Source organism: Aythya fuligula, chromosome 1 (assembly GCF_009819795.1).
Source record: "Aythya fuligula isolate bAytFul2 chromosome 1, bAytFul2.pri, whole genome shotgun sequence".
NCBI classification, from domain to species: domain Eukaryota; kingdom Metazoa; phylum Chordata; class Aves; order Anseriformes; family Anatidae; genus Aythya; species Aythya fuligula.
Genome location: NC_045559.1, coordinates 44203377 through 44223448, shown reverse-complemented (window position 1 = coordinate 44223448; position 20072 = coordinate 44203377). Strand labels below are relative to the sequence as shown.

The 20072-nt window shown below is 47.0% G+C and overlaps 1 protein-coding gene across 1 annotated transcript; it reads left to right on the top strand.

The window, feature by feature from the left end:
• Window positions 1-5932: 5932 nt before the first annotated feature.
• Window positions 5933-18993, top strand: EMP1 (epithelial membrane protein 1). The gene is made up of 5 exons (XM_032207912.1): window positions 5933-6120; window positions 16977-17095; window positions 17762-17864; window positions 17969-18109; window positions 18736-18993. The coding sequence occupies exons 2-5, from the start codon at window positions 17018-17020 to the stop codon at window positions 18897-18899; spliced, it is 486 nt and encodes a 161-aa protein (XP_032063803.1). The 5' UTR covers window positions 5933-6120; window positions 16977-17017; the 3' UTR covers window positions 18900-18993.
• The last annotated feature ends 1079 nt before the right edge of the window (window positions 18994-20072 follow it).

Genomic DNA, 20072 nt, shown 5'->3' with positions numbered 1-20072 from the left:
CTCTTTGTCAAGGAATGAAAAAGGAAACCTAGAGATCCTCCCCTCCCTTTTGCCATGCAGCAGCAGCATGAGAGAAAGAAATTCCCAATCTCCTGCCTGCCCTCTGCACTTTGATCAGGGACATGGAGCTCAGAGGCACTTTCCTTGTTGGCCTTATCACCCACCGTGTTCATTCCTCTCTGCTCTGCTCTGACCCAGTCAATGCCCAGTCTGTCTTTACTTCTCAGCTACACTTCCCTGTTTTCCTTCTCCTCCCTCCTCACACACATTCAGACTTGCCTTTTCCCCTCCCGCCATCCCTTCCCCTCACCCCAAGACCAATACGGATACCACTGCCATTCCAAGCAAGCCTTCCCTGGGCTTTTCCTTTGGTTTAGTTGAGTAAGCAGTCTGCGGGCTTGGATTACTCATAAGCCAGTTCCCCTGCAGTCTCTACTGTGTCTTATCTTTCTAGGCTAGCACTTTCCCTCTTGCATACATGTAGGGCCAGTGATATTACAGTGCTACTTAAATAAGTGATATTGCAGAGAGTGAGAGACAATGCACTTACTATTGATGCACCCTCCCAGATCTTATCTCTGGCTGCAGAGGGAGAATCCTAGAGCCTTCAGGACACCAACACCTACACTAAGAAGAAAGTCCAACAAAACTTCTGTGGAGCTGACAGCAGCAGAGAGCCCATGGGAGCAGTGCATAGTGGTCTATTATCAAATGTCCCATAACCAAACCTCATACACAGCATAAATGGCACTGCTCCTTAGCTAAGGTCTGTTTCTACAACCAATGACACAATAGCAGTCCATGGTCTGGCAGCTAATTCCTTTTGTCAGCACTGAGTGAAAGGAAAAAAAGAAAGCACTCTCATCTCATGCCATTTCTTGGTGCTCACAGGATTTTATTTTATTTTTTTCTCCACCAACACAGTAAAACCTGTTGGTGCACAGTGTGTACTGTCAATACAGCAGCCACAGAAGGCAGAAGTAGAAATGAGCCAGGAGCAGGAAAAAACAACAAAGAAAACCTCCTTGGCAGCCAGAATGGATGAGAGAAACCTTCATGAACAGGTGGAAAATACCACCAGCCACTACCTCTTTGATGTGGAATGGGAGAGGTTCTTGGGGAAAGTGACAGCTCAGGGCTGCTGGGGCTGAGGTACGATTTGCACGTTACAACCAAATGTCGTCAGCTACTGTGTTTCCAATGTAATAAAGGGAAGAGAGTGAGGCAGAAGTTAAAGGAAGGGAAAACAGATGTGGCATGCTGTTCCCTCGCTCTCACAAAAACAGGAGAAGACTTCATTTCAGATGGCTCTCATCTTACTACACCCTCTTCTTTTGCTCCAGAACGTGGAAGAAAGTTACATTTTCCCTGTTTCAAGTCTCTATGTCCAGCACCAGCCATCTCACACTGCCTCTTCCAGGTGTTTAACACCTCCACCTGAGGATCACATCCAGCCTATCCAACAGCTCCTGGAAAGGCAAAGCACTTCTGAGCTAACTGATCCACTGAGAGCTAGTCCAAACCCCTCAGCCAGCTATGAGTGAATTACCATTTATTCAGTCTGGCAGAGTCTACAGATCTGCTGCAGAGACCACAATGTGCACGTCAGTACTCCAAGACAGTGTGAGATGCCAGTGTGAGATGCCAATCCATGCACTGCATGGAGGAATCCACCCATCCTCACCCCCCTCTCCAACATGAGAATGAAGTGTATGGCCCGTCTCACATGCGGGGACAAAACTGAATTCTAATCACTATGAAAAGTATGGAAGGAATGCTCTCCTTATCTCATGCCCTTCTTTTTTTATTTATTTTTTAATTCCTGTTAAGAAACATGGACAACTTTTGGACTTCCCAGATGTGGTAGGTGGGATGCAGGGAATGCATTATGACATTGAACCCATCCATAATGCTTAACTCCTAGGGGGAACTATAGCAAGTCCTCAGCATCAAAGCTTTCTGCCATACTGCTCAAACGCTACAAACCCAGGGCCTTTTGAACACTGTACCTATCACCTGCTTTCAAAAGGTCAGTCAGACTGGCAGCCCTAGCTGATTTTAGAAGAAAAAAAAAAATATGGATTTTTCCATAGGTTTTGTTTTTCAAGCAGTTTACTGAAGAATTTAGGCCAGAAATCAGCCCTGCCACCAAAAAGAGTAAAAATAAAAAATCAGCTGAGTACAGGGCAAGTTACATCTGTTCACTGCTGACTGCAATCCATTCTTTTCTTGTACCACTGAGCTTTTAAAGTCATCTTCCCTAAGTGCTGGAAATCTAGCATCCTTAGGGGGACAGGAGCATGACAACAAACATTAGAGAAATGACCAAAACCATAAAGGTGTGAATTCCAATATCTGCTTCCTCAGAGCACAGCAAAGCTATAAATAAGAGAACCATCTCCCTCTCCTCTCTAGTGGATGAATGCTTCCATTTGAAGCCCTGCAGGGTCATGCGTGACAAATGCAGTTTATCACAGGGCTCTGAGATGTATCATATGTCTCTGCAAGTTACTGTATCACATGGATAACCCCAGGATACACACACAAACACATCAGTTACACCATCACAGAGCAGTATGAAACCTGCTGGTTTCTATTTTTTTAAACCCGCATATAAGCTCAGGCTCAGCCCCACCTTCTCTGTGTCATGACAAGTGGAGAAGTAGCAAACAGCATGGAGCATATCAACTCCACCTGTCCTGCAACCCGCCAGCAGGATGTTGCACAGAGCAAATAACACATCTAAGAGAGAGGAAAGGGGTTAAGTGTTTTCAGATGGAAAGCCATGCTGTTTAGACTGGGGGGACGTAATATGCAATGTGTGTTTGCAGATGGTTATCCAGACAAACTCACTTGCATAGCACGTGTATGTCCCATTGAATTCATACTAGAAAGCATCACAGAGAGCATGGGAACTCCGCTACCATGGCCTATTTACCCTGGCACCCCTCTCTAGAAATGATCTCTTCTGGATGCTTCCAGCTGAGCCTGACCATGCCTTCCCCATAGCTAACTCCACACTTCATCTCCTCTTCCTCCATTCCTCCTTTGATCTGGGCTTGTCAAAGTTTAATGTTTGTCTTTCTTATCTAATGTCAGTGCAGATGCTCTTCTCGTTACACCATGGACTACGGGTCATACACAGTAGTGATGTCTGCAGACGTATGGCAAAATAAGCAGACATATAGCAGCTGCAAGCTGTTTGTTTAGGAAGAGCTTCAGCAAAGGCTTGGCATGCATGGGAAAGTTTCACCCTCTCATTGCCCATGGAAATGCCAGTCCAGATTCCCACAGCTTAAGTTCTCATGGCTTTGACCTGACTGCCTCCTATTAGTCGGCATTCAGAAAATCCTGTGAAATGAGTGATGCTTAGGTCAAGGGACACCATGAATTACGGGGTGTGCATCTTAGGCAATTCAACCTTCACATGTCAAACTGGCAGCACGTTTTACACTTTAGATCCCGTGATGAGACTTTTCACATCACAGTTTCCACTGCAACCTCCCTTATGAAAACCACACACCCTAAAGGGAGAAGTTGCCAGAGGTACACAGAAAGACCAGCCTCTTCTCTAGATGGGTGGGTAGAGCTGGCTCTCCCTCACACATACAGAAAGGCTCACTGAGCTAGTGCTTCGTCCACAGACAAACAGTGACAGAAAACAAGACAAATGTCATCAACTTGAAATATTCTCCTGCCTTTACCTATCAGTAGGAATTTCTCTTAATTATACCCTGTCTTCTCCCTCTCCAGAAAGACAGGTGGATGCAAGGATGGAAATATCCCAAAATTGCTGCTGATATGCTCAGTGGAACTTGAGCTGTTCCCTGACCTCATCATACCCTGACGTTAGAGGGACCCCCTTACTTGCTTAAACCATCATCTTACCACCATGCAATGTTGCTCCCAAACAGGAGCAGTTATCTGCACCTTTGTTTGCTTGACATTCACTGTTACCCCCCTCACACCTAGCTTGACAGGTGGAGCAACAGGGATGAAGCCAATTGCTGGTAGCATAGCAGTGTTCCTCCAGGGCCACAGTCACAGCATATGTGACCTGTCTGGTTATGTTTCTTTACTCCTCTGGCCAGGCACCAGTTTTTCCAGAAGGAGAGCTAGGAAGAAGCACTCCTGTGGGCAAGCTGCTGCTGACACCACAGAATGCTGCTACCTCCCTGCAAAGAGCCTGATGCTGGCCATTGCCTGGCACAGCTAGAGAGCAACTTGTACAAAATGAGTTTGCTCTCTCTGGACAAAAACTTTTTGCCAGTCATGGGTCACTTCACACTCAGTTTCTTAGCAGACTCCACCAACCTTGCCCAATGTGTGTTTTAGATGCAGGTGTTTGGGCTGTTGGGTCTCAGGCGAGCACTTCTGCAGCAAGTTACCCTGTGGCTAGTGGGCAGTCACTTGTGAGCAGCTCTGGGGAAAAGAGCAAACCCATCACCACCAAACTCTGGTAAGTGGACCAGAAGGGCTGCTTTAGGACCACCTGGTCCAGAATTTTGTGTGGAGCTGAGCATCCCTCACTCCAATAAACTCTGATGGGAGAACAGGAAGGAGAAAATGGACAGTGCAGCTCAATGCAAATGCCAGCTCCTTCTGCAGGGTAAGTGAATGTATTTTACTTTCCCTGGATATCATATTTATATATATCACCAAAAACAAAACAAAACAAAACAAAACAAAAAACAAACAAACAAACAAAATACATATTCTAATCCATATGTGATAAACATAGTTAGGCTTATTACATCCTTGGGGAACAAAATTCTGTCTTTATTTTCCCTCAGTGGCAAATTTCCCATGGAACTGTCTGGGCATAAAGTCTTTGCCCACCATGTGTCATATTTGTTGCTGTTTCATCCACAGATCTGTTTTTAAGTTGGTTGCTACGGTCTAAAATTAGACTGGGACAAGACATATCAATAACACCAGAAAGAAGGAATAATTGAAATATAGCAAAGTTTTTTAATTTGTGTTGTCTTCAAAGAATACCAGCTTTCTTTTTTGAATAGAAGCAATGCAGCGTCATCCTCACTAAAGAGATAAAAACTTTTGCCAGTTATTTTATCAGTATCTGCTCATCCTTTTCTGTGCCTCTGCAAAGGAAGGTTTGGTTTCTTACAGTAGCAGATCACCAACTCTATCACAGTATGGATCACATCTTAACCGAGATGCTGTCTCACAAACTTCTTCCTCCTTCTCCAGCATGTCGAGCACATCCCCATTCAGTGTTGCCTGTAGCATCCACGAGACAGCTACCTCACTCAATTCTCTGCAAATGTAAAGAATCTATTTTTAGAGGTCTTTAAGTTGACAAGAAATGCTGACCTCAGAAAACTGTGAATCACAAACTCCCTGTTCCATCTTTCCTTCCCATGCTCTCCCTGTGGAAGCAAACCACCACCATCTGGCCAGCTTGCTCTAGAGTCACCACCAGGCCAGAGCTGCATTTTGAGCATCTCTGCTCTTTGGTATGTTCCCTAAAGTCTTGCCCGTGCCCATCCCACAGGTCAGATTTGCATTCCCTCACACTGCCAACCTTGGCAATTTCTCTCTGTGCAGAAGAGGGCTGAGGGATGTGGTGACTCACCCAGCTTCACTACGTCCCATGCCAACCGGCTGTTTGCTTGTTTGAGGGAATTGTATTGTTGAAGTCTCGTTGCCACATTTGTAACTACACAATATTTTTTATGACAACCAGAAGTTCAGTTTTATAAACAGATGCTGTTGTGGGCCTCTATTACTCAGCTGGATCAGCGTCAGTCTTTTTTTTCCAGGCTGCGGTCTCTGTGCTGAGCTCTGAGTCAGACACAACCCTACACAGATTTCTTTGAATCGCTGGTTTCCTCCCAGTGACTCTTGACACCTTGCCAACAAAGCAGGGCGTAGCTTATGAAACTTTTTTTTTTTTTCTCCCTCGCTTTAAAGGCAGACTGATTCATAGTAACTCCTTTAAAACAGAGTGGAGAGACACCACCCTTGCGCACCACCGAGGAAACTTAAACCACCAGCAGGTCACTCCCCTTCACTACGGCTCTGCGCTCCAGCACAGCAGCACCGCGGCCCCGCACGCTCCTGCTTCCACAGGTGCCAGCACCAGCCCCAGCTCACACGGTAAGAGCTTCACTCCAAATCCTCAGCGACTTTTCTCACTCACGGGTGCCTGCTCCCCTTGTCCTGCAGCCCAGCTTGCTTTTCTCCCTTGCTCTGCCACTTTGACTTGGCATACGAGCTCGCCACGGGATTCACCTCAACTTTCAGCATTTGCTTTGAAATCCAGCTGTGTTACGGGGTAAAACAATGCTGCAAGTATATAGCACTGGCTCCAGCAATGTAATTCTTACCTCCAGGGCATGTGCAGCTGGGACACCAGCTCTGAGAGCCCAGGCTGGGCCAGCAGTGACATGGGAGCTGCCACACTCCTTCGGAGCAGCGCTGGCATTGTTTACAAATGTGGGAAAACGCCCGCTCAAAGTTAGGGCTGCTGGTTCAGCACTTTTGGCTCTTGCTCACATTTTTCTGCATGTCTCCGTTCTCTCTCCACTCCGTCAGTATTTTGCCAAGCTCTAATTTAAAACAACAGCCCTTGTTCCAAGTGAAGCTGGAGAGGCTTTGGGGTACTAGGGGGAGCAGCTCTCTCATGCTGTTGGGGGTCCCAGCTCCTGAAGCCAGCCCCAGCTGGAACATTGCAATGGGTGGAAATTCATGCTGCACCCCCTCCTTGGCAGCACAGACCCGGGAGCAGGGAGTGGTGAGAGGCAAAGCGAGGGAGAGTGTGGACTTGATAGGGTGTGGTGGGGGCAGGCACTGATGGGAAGTGTGGGATCGCGGAGACTGGCAGTTTTCCCTACTCACCTGCCTTTCTCTATGCAACCTCTCCCTCTCCCTCCCCATCTACACCACTTTTCTCACTTCATCAGTCTTCTGTGGTTCGTGTCCTGCGGTCGAATCCCTGAACTATTTTTGAGGTCTGAGAAAGGGAGCGCAGTTTGCTGGCAGCAGGCTTTGGTTCCCGTAGCAGGAACCCAGTCCGCCCCTACAGTTTCATGGGGCTGAAAGAGCCCAAAATTATATTCAGTCCAGCTGAGAATTGCTGGGGCTCAGGTTGGTGCTGTGGACAGTTATTACAGGGATGTCCAAAAAGCTGGGCTGACCATGTCTTGTGGCAGCAGGATGGATTTTGTGACTTCTCGAGGTCCCCTCTTGCTTGCAGCTCGGTCACGCAGGGATGCCTCCTGCCCAAGAAATAGATGTGTTTCAGTGGTCAGGAAGCTGCCTGAGGCAGCTGACAGTCAGTCTGGGTGGAAAGTGTTCGGGGGAGTTGTCATGATTAACAATGAAATCGGTTTGTTAAAAAAATAAATAAGTAAATGCTGTGGCCGCAGAGCAACTTTCACTCAAAGGCTTTGAATTCCTCAAGGCACCTCTGAGAGTAGTGTGGCCCACTTGACATTTCTGGATGGAGTTGGATTCTTTCCTAAGCAAACACAGAGGGAGCAGAGCATGAAGATCGTGAAAGCATGGAGCTCATTAGCTATCGTTCCTGTGATAACAGGGGGCTAAGTCAGCCGAATGGCCCCATGTCCCCACCCAGCCCACCTCACCCAGCTGCCAAACCTGGGGCCTGTGTGCAGAGGGAGCATGGGCTGGAAGGCAGCTTGCTTCTATCCGCCCCACTGGGGAGCAGCATCCAAAGAGCTGCAGCTCACTCCCGCTCACACGGTGGTGCCTGGAAGCACGGCCTGGCAGGCTGCTGCTGCTCACCCACCCGAGGAGCTCCTCGCTGCAGGCTCCTGTGGCCGGCTCTCCCCAGCTATGAGCAATGCCTGACTCGCAGACCGGGCCCTTTGTCTCGTGAGAGAGCTGGGCATCTCCGCAGGGCACAGGCTGTCCCAAGGCAGATGTACAAGAGAGGTGGAGCCGAGCCGCGCCCAAGAGCACGCTAGCGGACGGGGAATTTGGGATGCCGCCGGGAGACACCCAGCTCTGGGGTGGGTGCCATGGGGCTGCTGGTGCTGCCCGCTGCCCTGCTGGGGACAGGGGCTTGGAGAACCGGCCCTGCTGGCCTAGCTGCTGGTCTTTGGGTTTTGTGGTGTGTGAGCAATGTGAGTGCACGCGGGAATTGCTGCTGGGCGCCCTGGGGTGGAGCGGAGGTAGCGTTTTGAAACAGCTCTGGGAGATCTGCTGATAACAGCCCGTGTCTTTTTGGTGAAAGGCCCACCTGGGGGCCTTGCTTACCATGACAGAGGAGGGGTTTGCTGCAGGCATGAATCCATCTCTGTTCATCACCCTCCCAGCTACAGGGCTGGCACATGGGAATGCAGGCTGCGTCCTTAGCTCTGTCCCCACTCTCACAGGGCTCCGCAGCCCCATCAGCCCCAAGCTGAAGATGTAATTCTTTGATCCACAGCACGTTTCTCCTTCCCACTGGCTGCCTGATGGGTGCTCTCTTCACAAAGAGGAAGGGACCTGACTAGTGCCCAGCTGGGGTCTGACCTCAGACACTCAGGCACCCCACCAGGCAAGAAGTAGCACTGCTAGACCCCCTGTATCTCTCCTCCTCCCATACCCTTTGATAGGCAGATGACAGCACCGCCACACAGCACAACACAGGGCAGGCTGCAGGGTGTGGTACTCCCAAATTTTTTCCTTCCTGCTGTTCGCATACAAAGAAAATGATGAAAAGGGACTAAAAGCTGAGCATTCTTCACCTTTCCTTTAAGGCGTGGAGATGTAAAAGCCCCAGAGGTGCACCCCCAAAAGGGAGGGTGAGGAAGTAGATTTCCATCTCCCCATCTAAAGATGGATGCTTAATGCAGCACAAGTCTTTTCTGCTGAGGCAAAGCACCAAACACAGAAAAGGAGACTCTTCTCCATGGCCTTGCTGAATTGATAGCTAACCGGTAGCTACAGTGCTGTAACACCAGCCCCGAATGAATGAGCTGAGGCACCAGCCCAAATGTGACTGTACAGATCCTCTGCCAGCGTCAGTCATCCCATAGCATGACAAAGGGTCCAGCAGCAATTCCCCATATAAACAGCCCAGAGAGAAGTCTAGAGTACCTCCTCTTTTACACTGCTTTCTGATATTACTCTCCAGGGAGGGCAGCAAAGCAGTACATCCGGGGGCTGCAATCTAAAGCAGGATTTCTTCAGTCCCCCCGGGAGAGTTTTGGAAAGTACCTCCTGAGTTTGAGCAGCTGGTCAATGAACAAAGGAAACCCGGGCCAAATTTACAGCTCCACACATCCTCCTCCTCCTGAACTTTTTGCAGCAGGGCAGAGAGTACATGGAAGCTGTTCTCTGAGTAAGATCAAATGTAGTCCATGCTCTGTCATGGTAGGGAAGGACAACTCTGCTCCTGAACCCACCCTCCCTGAGGACCGACCATTTCTCCAAGCTCTTAGTTAAGATTTAACCCTTTTCCCTCATAAAAATCAATCTGCTCCACAGGCATGGATGGGTATATGCCAACAATGAGCTTCCAGGAACAGATCGTGGACTAGGTCATCCCCAGGCATGCAGAGAAACACAATGGGCTATTGAGCACTGGGTGGCTGAAGGCAGGTGAGCAGTGGCTAATGCTCAAGGCTTAACTCTTGCGACATAGAGGATATCTTTGGATTTGAGGAAATCTGGGGTGAAGGCCTTCATTGCTCTTTTGCCCTCACAGGGCAGAGTCTGCTTAAGGTGGGGAGTTGTGAAAGCAACTGCCAGGACTGGGTCCAGCGTCCACATTCTTCTCATTCCTGATCGACATCTCCCCTACGGGCCCCAACAAGCCCTAGGAAAAAAGACAGTGAGAGCCATGGGAGAAAGAGGAGTGAGCTGCAAAATGCTCAGAGCTGGGAGCAAGCTGGTCAAGGGGCTGCTGATGACCAGCTCCAGAACTCAGTGCCAACCTGCCTGCTAGCTGGATTCAGCAGCTGCAGCCAGGTCAGTGTGGTGTGCCCCAGCAAGGGGACTTGTGCAGAAAGCCATTTCCGTATGTAACATGAGCTCAAACAATCCTTGTCTTACATGGTTCTGCCAGCTCGTAGTAACTGCAGATGTAAGCAGCCTTCTCAAAGCCAGACAGGACATTTTACTTCATGACCACCTTTGTCCCCTTTTCCCCCCAAAGACCACAGCTCAACTCCAGGCTGCACAGCATCCTCTTGTTTGTTCTTTATACCCAGGAGGTGTTCTTTCATTCATCCTCTCTCCCCCCCTCCCCCCCGCCACCCCGCCCAATATGCTCTGGAGGTTGAAAGAAAGACCCATTGAACAATTTTGCAATTTAGTCCTTCACTGTGTTTTCCAAGCTGGGTTATAGGAACAAGGACACCCTGGAGGCAGACTGACCCAAAAGCTCAGACTCTTGAGATGTCTAAGTCATGTTGACCTCAGTGTCTCATAGTCTGTACTGGCACGTTCAGAGGTTTTTCAGTCTTGAGAGAGAGGGACTCTATCTGAGGAGGAACCATTTATTCACTCTCATTAAAAATAAATATTATTTTTTTTTTAAAAAGGGACAATCTTTATCAAACTATCTATGTAAATCAGAGATTTGCAGTTTTAAATTAAAAAATGCAGCCAAAAACACATCCAATGTGGGCTCCACAGACCTTCCACCTCTATCTAAAGGCTATAACAAGGAAGAAAAGCAGGCACTCCCAAGAGAAACAGAGAAATGGTATGTGCACTTCTGCTCACACCACGCTGTAACCTGATCTTCCCTGTCAGAGCTGTCAGGTGGTTTCTCCCACATGGGCACTGTCAAACTCGTGCAGGTAAATATGTGCACCTACAAGGAATCCATGCATGAGCACGCATGCATGCACACACATAGTTCAGCTCTGCTCACAGAGAAACCACAGACACACACTCCCATTCATACGGGGAGCCACACCGAGCTGCACACACACACCCCTACACACGCCGTGTCATCTCCCAGACCGTCAGTTATTTCTTGCATATCTTGGCATCTTGTCTGAGCCCCTTCAAGTCCCAGCAACTCCCAGCCTTTCCCTATATCTAATTCACCCACCCAGGGACCATCCAACGCATCAGGGGCGAGGGTGCTTCCCAGAGCACCTCACAAGGTGCAGAGGATCACTTCTGTGCTGCTTCTAGCTTTGAGCTCCCCTACCCCACGCTGTCACACTCTGCCTGCCAGTCCCAGCCCTTCCACCGCGTGTCTAGTGTGAGGAGTGACAGTGTTTTCCTCCCGCATCGGCTGCTGGCTGCCTGCCCAGCCCCGGGCAGCTGTCTCTTCCTCTACCTACTACCAAGTGAGCTCTGGAGTTTCTGTTGATGTTGTCACATGGCTGAACGCTCCAGGGTGGTTTCTTCAGGAGAAAATGCCAATTTCTCAGTGTCTGCCCTAGGAGCTCTGACATTTCCCCACTCTCAGATGAATCATGAGCATGAGAGCTGGAAAACCCTAGTGTCTCATTTTTTCTGATTCCCCCTTGCATCTGTCAGCAAGGGGAGGTTCGTTACCAAGGGTACATTCTCGAGGACGTTGTCTGGCCCCACAAGAAGTGATTCACGTGCTGAGGCTTAACCACTCCCTTGGGAAAGCGATTCACCCTGATCCCTTGGAGAATGTACCACCAGGAAATGCTTCCCAAGAACCACGCAAAATCTTTCATTTAATTAAGCTTATATTCAGTTTTAACCCCTGGGGCTGCTCTACTCTTTCCTTTTGTTTAACATTCATCTGCTACTTCTACAGCCTCGCTGTACCCCATGTGGTCACCCCAGACAGACAACACCCATGCACGCATAAAATTTTCTCACTGCCATAAACCAAAGGTCTCTATGTGCCCACACACGCCTCCTGCCCAACCCTTTTCCCACACATGTGAAATCTCTTTCCAGAGGCACCAGCCTACTCATCTACATCTCTATAAAAAGCATCTGACTTGTAAATTGAGTCAGGCCGGTCTGTCAAAACCAGGTTCTCAACAGCTGTGCTGGTGTACAGTGGTTTGTAAAAGCCTGGAGTCAGCAAGGACTCCAGATTCAGCTAGATTTAAAGCAAGAAGCAGAGCAAAGGTTCAAAATAAAAAATATTAATAATAAAAAACAAATCTGCTTGCTCAAAATTGTCATGAGCTTTCTAGTATCAGTGCAATGGGTCCAAAGTCACCGTGCCACGAGAATATCACAGAGAACGTCACATCTTTGCAGTCAGCCAAGTGGCCCTGGGCATGATGAGAATTCACGCTCATATCATGCACAGCGACAAGGCGTGTAATCATAGCAGGGCTAACATGAAGCCTTGGCCTCAGCTCTGTCAAAGGCAGATCTATGAACTCAGTAGAGTTTTGTTCTATCCTGAGATTTCTCCTACTTGATGGCATCATGGCATTGCTATTTGTAGGCTACCTTTGCTGTGAGGAATGCACCAGTGACAGTTTGTGCCAGTTTCAGACAGCACCAAATACTTTGTCTTTTCTGTCCCATTCTTTCCAATTTTGCCCTTCCTTTCTGAGTGGCCTTGACCCTGACTTAAAGCACCAGTATTCCTGTGTCTATGGCCAAATTCATGTGCTTTCTCTGAATACTGGAAGATATATCCTACCACCACCATCAGAGACAGTGTACTGGTTGAGAAGGACCACTGATCTGACTTACTTTTGCATTTCTTATATTCTGTGGTGGCAGCCAGAGGAGGCAGAATTTCTTTCATCTCAGTTGATTTCAATCCATGGAGATTTTTGTTGTGTTCATAAAGGTGTATAATCTTTCCCCAAGATGTTGAAAAATTGAATGTCTTAATCTCAAGGCACTTCAGGAAAAAAAAAATAGATTTTTAGGGGAGTTGCAAGTCACCACAGTGCTCACAGAAGGTGCAGTTTAGATGTCATGTGCTCTCTGGACTCTGTATGCTCTCCCTTCAGTCAGCATCTCTCACAGTACCTCATCAGTTCATCCTAGGAGAGGAAGTCCCACGCAGAAACTTCAGTTCAGAGAGGAGAAGAGGAATGCAAGTCAGACGACTCCACCCCTCAGGAACATTTCAGATCCAAAATATTTCAGATTTAATTGAGAGTGCTCCCATTTTTCAACCAAACAACCCAATCATTCCTGTGGAAACATCCTGTACACTTCCTCGCAACTCCTTTTCTCTGCAAGAAGCAAAGGACCGCTACCTAATCTGGCTTGTCCTCTCAAGTAACCCACTCCCTTTATTTGAGGAACTATAATATGGGAATTATACTTAGTTATATCTCCAAGTGGCACTTTGCATTCCATCCTGATGCTATGCTAAGCTGTAAACTAAGGACAAGGACTCACTTATCTGGCCTGCCCTCCAGACAGCAGGTTCCAAAACACTTAACTAGACAGAGGGACGTTATAGGTGGCTACATCTTGCTTGCATGGGAAACCTTTGTCTTAGTTTTTAATGGAGTGCTTGACTGCTTGAACTTGAACTGGCTTGCTCCAGATCTATGTGTTGTTTCCTTGTATGTGCACTCCTGCATGAATAGAGAAAAAGTCTCTGTGTAGATATAGTCTGTCGTGCTTATCTGTAGGCATTTTTGTGCTGAAGGCTTCTATGGTGATTTTTATTCATGGTTACTGTTGGTGGGACTTGCTATTTCTCCTCATCTGTCAGCCCAGCCTTCTGTCATCAGTGCAAGATCTTCTCTCTCGACTCACCCATGCAGTTCAGCAGGTGCATGATCTTGGCTCCTTCTTCCCCACCAGAATATCCTACCTCAGTAGCCATTCTACTATCATATCTCAGCCTTGTTTTCCTTGGCTTAGCTGGAGTCTCTCCTTAAGGAGATGCACCAGCACGTTCACTGCAGGATTCACAACCTGTTCGCTTGACAGGTTCTTGAGAATCAGCCTTAAAACTAATAGTGTCCTGAACACTTTTAGGGTTAAATAATTATGGTTTTGAGAGCTTTGGGGTGAGTCAGTGGAAAAAAACGGCAGCTCTATGAAGGTTAAGACTGACTCATAATCCGAGAAGAGCCTAAGGAACTCCAAATCCAACTGCAGTTTAGAAAGGGGAATGTTAGAAAAGGCATTTGCATGCAATTGTGTCCTATTGCTCCAGCAAAGTGACCCCACCCTGTAGCGGAGAAAGATGTCTCACACTTAACAAATGGAAAGAGTATCCTGTCAGTCACCAACACTCTGCCAATTTCTCTGCATAATGGGAGGAAAAGTCCATGTCATATAGTCAGAGAGAGATGACTCTATTTCAATCCTGTTCACCCACTGTTCCTTTGGGATTGTTCTCCAGTGTTTTATTTAAAAAGCAGAGAGAGTTAAAGGAAGGGGAAAGTGAATGAATAGAGAGGGAGGCGTGTGCTTTAACTCACAAAGATTCAAAACTAAGCTATGAACATATATCCCAGGGGGCATGCATTTGATAGCATGTATATTCAGGGAGAGGTGCTGATGTTCTCAGGAAGTAGGTACACTGATATCACCTGAACTGACAGTGCTCTAAAGCAGTGCAAAACCCGGGCAGAAAGAGTAAAGGGAATAAAGGATTTGGTTTTCTCCTTTTCTTCTTCCTTTTTTCTTTACATTGAAAAGTAACATTTTCCCTCATTTTCGTTTCTGAATGCAAACAGAAGATGCATTTTAAAGGACTATTGTAATCCTTTAGGGTGTCATGAAAGTAGGTTTTCAGTCTTTCAAGTACAGGGCTTTTTTGAAGGTCCTCAGAAATAATCAGCAAAAAAAAACCTCCACTGAACTCATTTTTAAAGAAACATGAAAAAGAACATTTATCTAGGAAAGGAAGAAAGTTTAACCACTGTTTAGCAAAGGCACAGCAGGCAGGTCTGCCACAATTTGGTATATACATAACAGTAGACAATAGTGGCAATAGCATTTGTTACATTCTGTGTATGAACCAAGGTAATCAGAAACAAGGATGACAAGTATTCGAAGGGATGGGAGCATCTGACTTAGACGATGTGTTCAAGGTACCTGCTGCAGCTATATAACTAAGTTCAGCAATAGCAATAGTTTCACAGCTCACGGTACAGTGGAGGTATCCGGGTCAGTTCCCATCCAGCACTGTAAAACCCCCATTCTTTTCTGCAGTCAAAGAGAAGAAAGGGAGTTATTGCTCAGACCAGATGCGTTGGTAGCCAGTGTATAGTACTGAGAAACCGGCTTCTAGCAATGCTAAACACACACAAATGACCATTACTACAGAGAGGATCTCTTATGGCTGTATTTCCTCCCAGATCATCAAGGAAGGCACTGTGACAAGACAGGCCACCACCAGTGTCCAGGCCATCCAGGCAAATCAAGCCCTAGAGCAAGGGGAAGTTTGCTAGGGCAACCTCAAAGCAGACAAGCAAGCCAGGGCTAAATTTTAGAGAGTTCTTCCAACTGAGGGAAACCTCATGGTTGCCAAGTTCTTACTGAGGAGATACGAACAGTCACCAAACCTAATTTATCCTTCTAAAGAATAATCTTTCTTGGGTAGGAGGGCTGCATAACAAAGCTAATCCTGAATTTGGACTAAGTGCCACTGATGGAGAAGCCAGCCTGCCCACTGTAGTTTGTGGAAACTGTATCCCAAGCAGTGCAAGGAATAGCTGCAGGTCTTTAAAAGAATACAATCCCATATACACCCACAATGAAAGACAGGAGTGGAGAAGGTGGAGTCAGTGAGTAAATAAGGAAAACATTTATAGGACCTTACAAAGCTTTTTGTCACAGTTTGCATGAAAGACATCATGAAATATAATTGTGTTGTTCCTTGACAATGTTACCACACCCTGTACAAATTGTGACAGCATCAAACTTTACTTGAGTCACCTGGACCAAAATAACTTGACAGCCAACATTAATTAAATGCTTGATGCTGCTCTTCAGCAGCACTTCAGTATCATTCCTAGCAAGAGATAGAGCAACACAGCGCTGTGAAACTTTCTAGGAAGCAGTCTTTCAATGGCCACAGAGTCGGCCCAGCAAACTTTCCTGCCTGATTACTACCAAATTCCTGGAAGGAGAGGAAATATGCTCACTCACTTTGTGTGAATTGCCTGCACTCACTCTCACGGCTGAGATTTATTCCTTGTATTTCACATTTTTAGGGAAAAAGACAGCAGACTTGATAAAGAGTGTCACAAGAGCTATCTAAAGTACATTTCCTTCCCAAAAGCCTTGTCGTTCCAATGACATGTTCATCAATGATAATGAATCTTACAAAAGTAAAAGCTTGCAGGGTACAGAGGGAGGAAAAAAAAAAAAAAAAAAAAAAAAAAAAAAAAAAAAAAAGAATTTGCATTACAAGAGAATCTTACTGCAGTAATAAAGTGAACTGCATGCCTCAAGTTTTAAAAAGGAAAAGGGTACTTTTCTTTTCAAAATTAAGCATCTCCCTCTACTCCAGAATACTTCAGTGGTGTTTCTGTTCCAGTTATTCTCCTTACATAGTGGAGCAGGCCATTGAGTACTGGGAGTCCCCCAATCCATTCTCTACCATTGCTCAGCACCTGATGTACCCAAGGAACACCCATTCTTCCACTCCGCACCACCTGTCAATGTCCCAGACCAGCTGGAGAAGGCTGTACTGCAAAAGGAAAAGAGATCAGGAAGACAAAATCTTTCCTGACCTCCGTGAATCCTGTGAACAGAAACTCTGCTTCCTGGAGTGTAGGCCTGCAGTATGTCGCTTTTATTTTACATAACCACACACTAGTTTAAGCAACCTATGTATATACCCAGGCTATTTTTAAAATGCTATAAAGCTAACTACCCCTGCTCTACATCTCCTCCCAGACTGGTTCCTTTACCTCCAGGCTTTCTTTAACTGCTTGAGCAACTCCCTTGCAGATTTTGACAAAGGTTTTAGCTATGTTTTTTCGTGACTACATGCTTCCAGAATGGATTTAAGATCAACCTGCTTTGTCACACGTAAATAACGCTTACAACAATGGTATTCTTTGATTTAGCCCTTCCCTTCATCATCTCCCTCTGCTCTTGTTCTCCTCCAGAGCTCTCTGCATTAGCGACACCACCTAGGAAGGACGCCAAGATGTTGGTGCTACTGGCCGGTATCTTTGTAGTTCACATCGCCACCGTCATCATGCTCTTCGTCTCCACCATTGCCAATGTAAGTAGAGACCACCCTGGAGGAGAGACCTGGGGGCTGCTGCCACATTCTGCAGCAGTAGCCCATCATGCAGGCTGGTGGGTGCTGAGGTCTGTAGATGAAAGACATCTGCTCTTAAGTAAGAGCACGATGCAGCGAGTTCAGGGCATGCTCAGCAAGCTGAATTGGGGTGGTATGGGGAGGCAGCGTGTGCTTGCCATGCTCTGTGCTGCATCCCAGAACCGGCAGCACCTGAACGCTCCTCGTGCAAGCGAGAGGAGATCAGCAGCTGATGGCTTTGAAGCGGTGTTTATCATCCCATCTGGCTGTCAGGCTGTTACATAATTACGCGCTCTCCCGTGCCCGTCTGTTTTTATGATAACAGCCCGCTCCCGGGAGCCGCCATCCACACACCTCCTAACATTTTACCCCTTATCATCACCCGCCAAGACCCGCGGCCACACCACAGCCGGGCCCTGGCCCCGCCGCCGCCCTCCATCTTGCGACGCCCCGCGCGGGGCCCCTCAGCCGCGGGGCGAGGCCGCCGCCATTTGCCGCCGCCATTTGCCGCCGTGCCCGGGGCGATGGTGACCCCTGGCGGCTCCGCGGGGCTGGCCGGGCCCGGGACTGTATCCTCCTCTCCACCGGTACGTCCCCCCCCAACACAACGGTGTCATCCGATTTCAGGTTTGGATGGTGGGCACCACCGGCAGCGGAAAAGGCTCGTGGGGACTCTGGCTAATGTGCAATGGCACCTGCAGGCAGCTGGTAGTCAGCAGCAGCGAAGCGGGTGAGTAACATCTGCCTTTTGGCTGTGGCAGTGATTTGCCAGACTTTGGCGCACAATACCGAGGCAGAGTCCTGACCTCAGATCTGCTCCCTCTGTGTTCACAGCGCCCCTCAAAGCAGCACAAGCCTTTATGATCCTCTCAATCATTTTCTCCGTCATCGCCCTTGTCATGTTCATTGTCCAGCTGTTCACCCTAGAGAAAGGCAAGCGTTTCTACATCACTGGAGCCATCATGCTGGTTTGCTGTAAGTATGCACGCCTTGAAATTGCTCTGCATGCTTCCTAGTGCCTCCGCAAGCACAAGTAGCCACATGTGTCTGCCACACATGGCCATCGGGGAAGTTGTCAGCCAGCTAGAAGTTTCCAGCGGACCAATTTTTGATAAAACATAAAGAAACTGGAGAGTGATATATACATACTTTTAATCTAATTTAGATAGTGAAAATATTTCCAGGTTTTCATTAGAAATTCTCAGTAAATTTTGCAAAATACCTTTGGGGAAAAAAAAAAATATATATATATATATATAAATATATATATTAAAAAAAAAGTACTTCAGGGGGCAGGGGAATAAACAGTTAGGCAGCTACTGCTCATAGGATCCAACATATAGTGCCAAACTGTCTGCAGATCTTATTGCTGATTCCCAGTTATCAACAGTTTATTCCACATGGCACCCAATAAGCAAGCCCCAAGTCATCATGTCTGCAAGAGAAACCCTCTAGAAATAAGCCTAATGGGCAGCAGCCCCCCTCTTGGATGACACAAGACATGCATAGCAGCCACAGGGGACAACATGACTTCACATGTCCTGCAGCAATGCTGGTTTCTGTGCATTTTCCAACTCTCTGTTTTCCCTTCCTTCCCACAGGGTTGTGCATCCTGATTGGAGCCTCCATTTACACAGCTCGGTTCACAGGATTGCGGTCAGGGTTCGTAAATGCTCACCACGGCTACAGCTTCATATTGGCCTGGATCTGCTTTTGCTTCAGTTTCATCATTGGCATCCTCTACCTTGTTCTTAGGAAAAAATAAGGCTGATGGGAGTACTGGGGAGAGGGTTGGCTGCTGGAGACAGGGAAGAATTGCTCTGCTGAGAGAACTGTTGGGCCAATAGGAAAAAAAAAAAGAAAAAAAAAAAAGAAAAGAAACAGCCACCATCATCACTTCTGCCACCACTACAGAATAATACCTAACAAAACTAGAATCCTCAGAAACTCATTCACCAAACAGAGGGAAAAACAGCTCCAACTGATCTCTCACTCCTGGGGCTGCTGCACCAGAAATCTGCAAGTGACCCAGACAGCTGTTCCCCTTTTCTGCACAGTTACGCCATACCTTCACAAACATTCAAGCCCAGCAGTGATGACTGAAGAGCACCACAAAAAAAAGGGCTACATCTTTTTCCCTGTCTAGAGCCCTTCCCACTTACCTTTCAGTGTGCCTTGTGGGTTGGGCAGTGAGGCTTACAACTCCTTTTTTTGTCTATTGAAACAAATGGTATGGGCCTTTTGTTACAGTTTTATATATATATATATATATATGCACATATAAGAAGGTTAAAGACATGAAATTGAGAAACAACCCAATAGAAATCAGATTAAATTAGTATTAAAAATGCTACATGAACACTGCAGCAATATTTTTTTTTCTGTTCTGTTTCCTATCTGACATTCCCACAGTTGAATCAAATACAGTTAGGAAGGGCAAATATACAGACATGGATGATGGATAGAGAGAGAGAAAAAGAGGAGGGGGGGGAAGGTACGTAGGGGTTCCTAATTACGGAGGATGCAGTTGCTCAATGATGCATATGCAGGGAGGGAATCATCTGAGTGTGTGTCTACATTTAAATCTTCTATTTAGCTCTAGAACATAGCAACAACACTGGAACATCACTTTTTCTTTTTCTTTTTCTTTTTTTTTTTTTTTTTTTTTTTTAAGTCCTTATCTGTAGGCAGGTGGTTTTGTTTGTTTGTTTGTTTGTTTTTCCACATCGTCATCCAGGACATAGTATTAATTGAGAGCCCCAACTTGTGACAAAACTTGTCACAAAAGCAGATGCTACCTGAAAAGTATTCCCTAATGAGAGACTTGGAGAGATGAGACAGGACTTGTGTGTTCTGTTCCTTGCTGCACAATCTTAGGCCAGTCACTTAAACCGGTGCTTTTCCATCTGCCTATACCTACCTCCCAGGGTTGCTGAGA

What these genes read in the sequence shown, in the direction of transcription:
- EMP1 (XM_032207912.1), top strand. Translation starts at nt 17,018, where the DNA reads ATGTTGGTGCTACTGGCCGGTATCTTTGTAGTTCACATCGCCACCGTC. An exon ending in TCGTCTCCACCATTGCCAAT is followed by an intron (nt 17,096 to 17,761) that starts GTAAGTAGAGAC and finishes ATCCGATTTCAG; the next exon opens with GTTTGGATGGTGGGCACCAC. An exon ending in AGCCATCATGCTGGTTTGCT is followed by an intron (nt 18,110 to 18,735) that starts GTAAGTATGCAC and finishes TCCTTCCCACAG; the next exon opens with GGTTGTGCATCCTGATTGGA.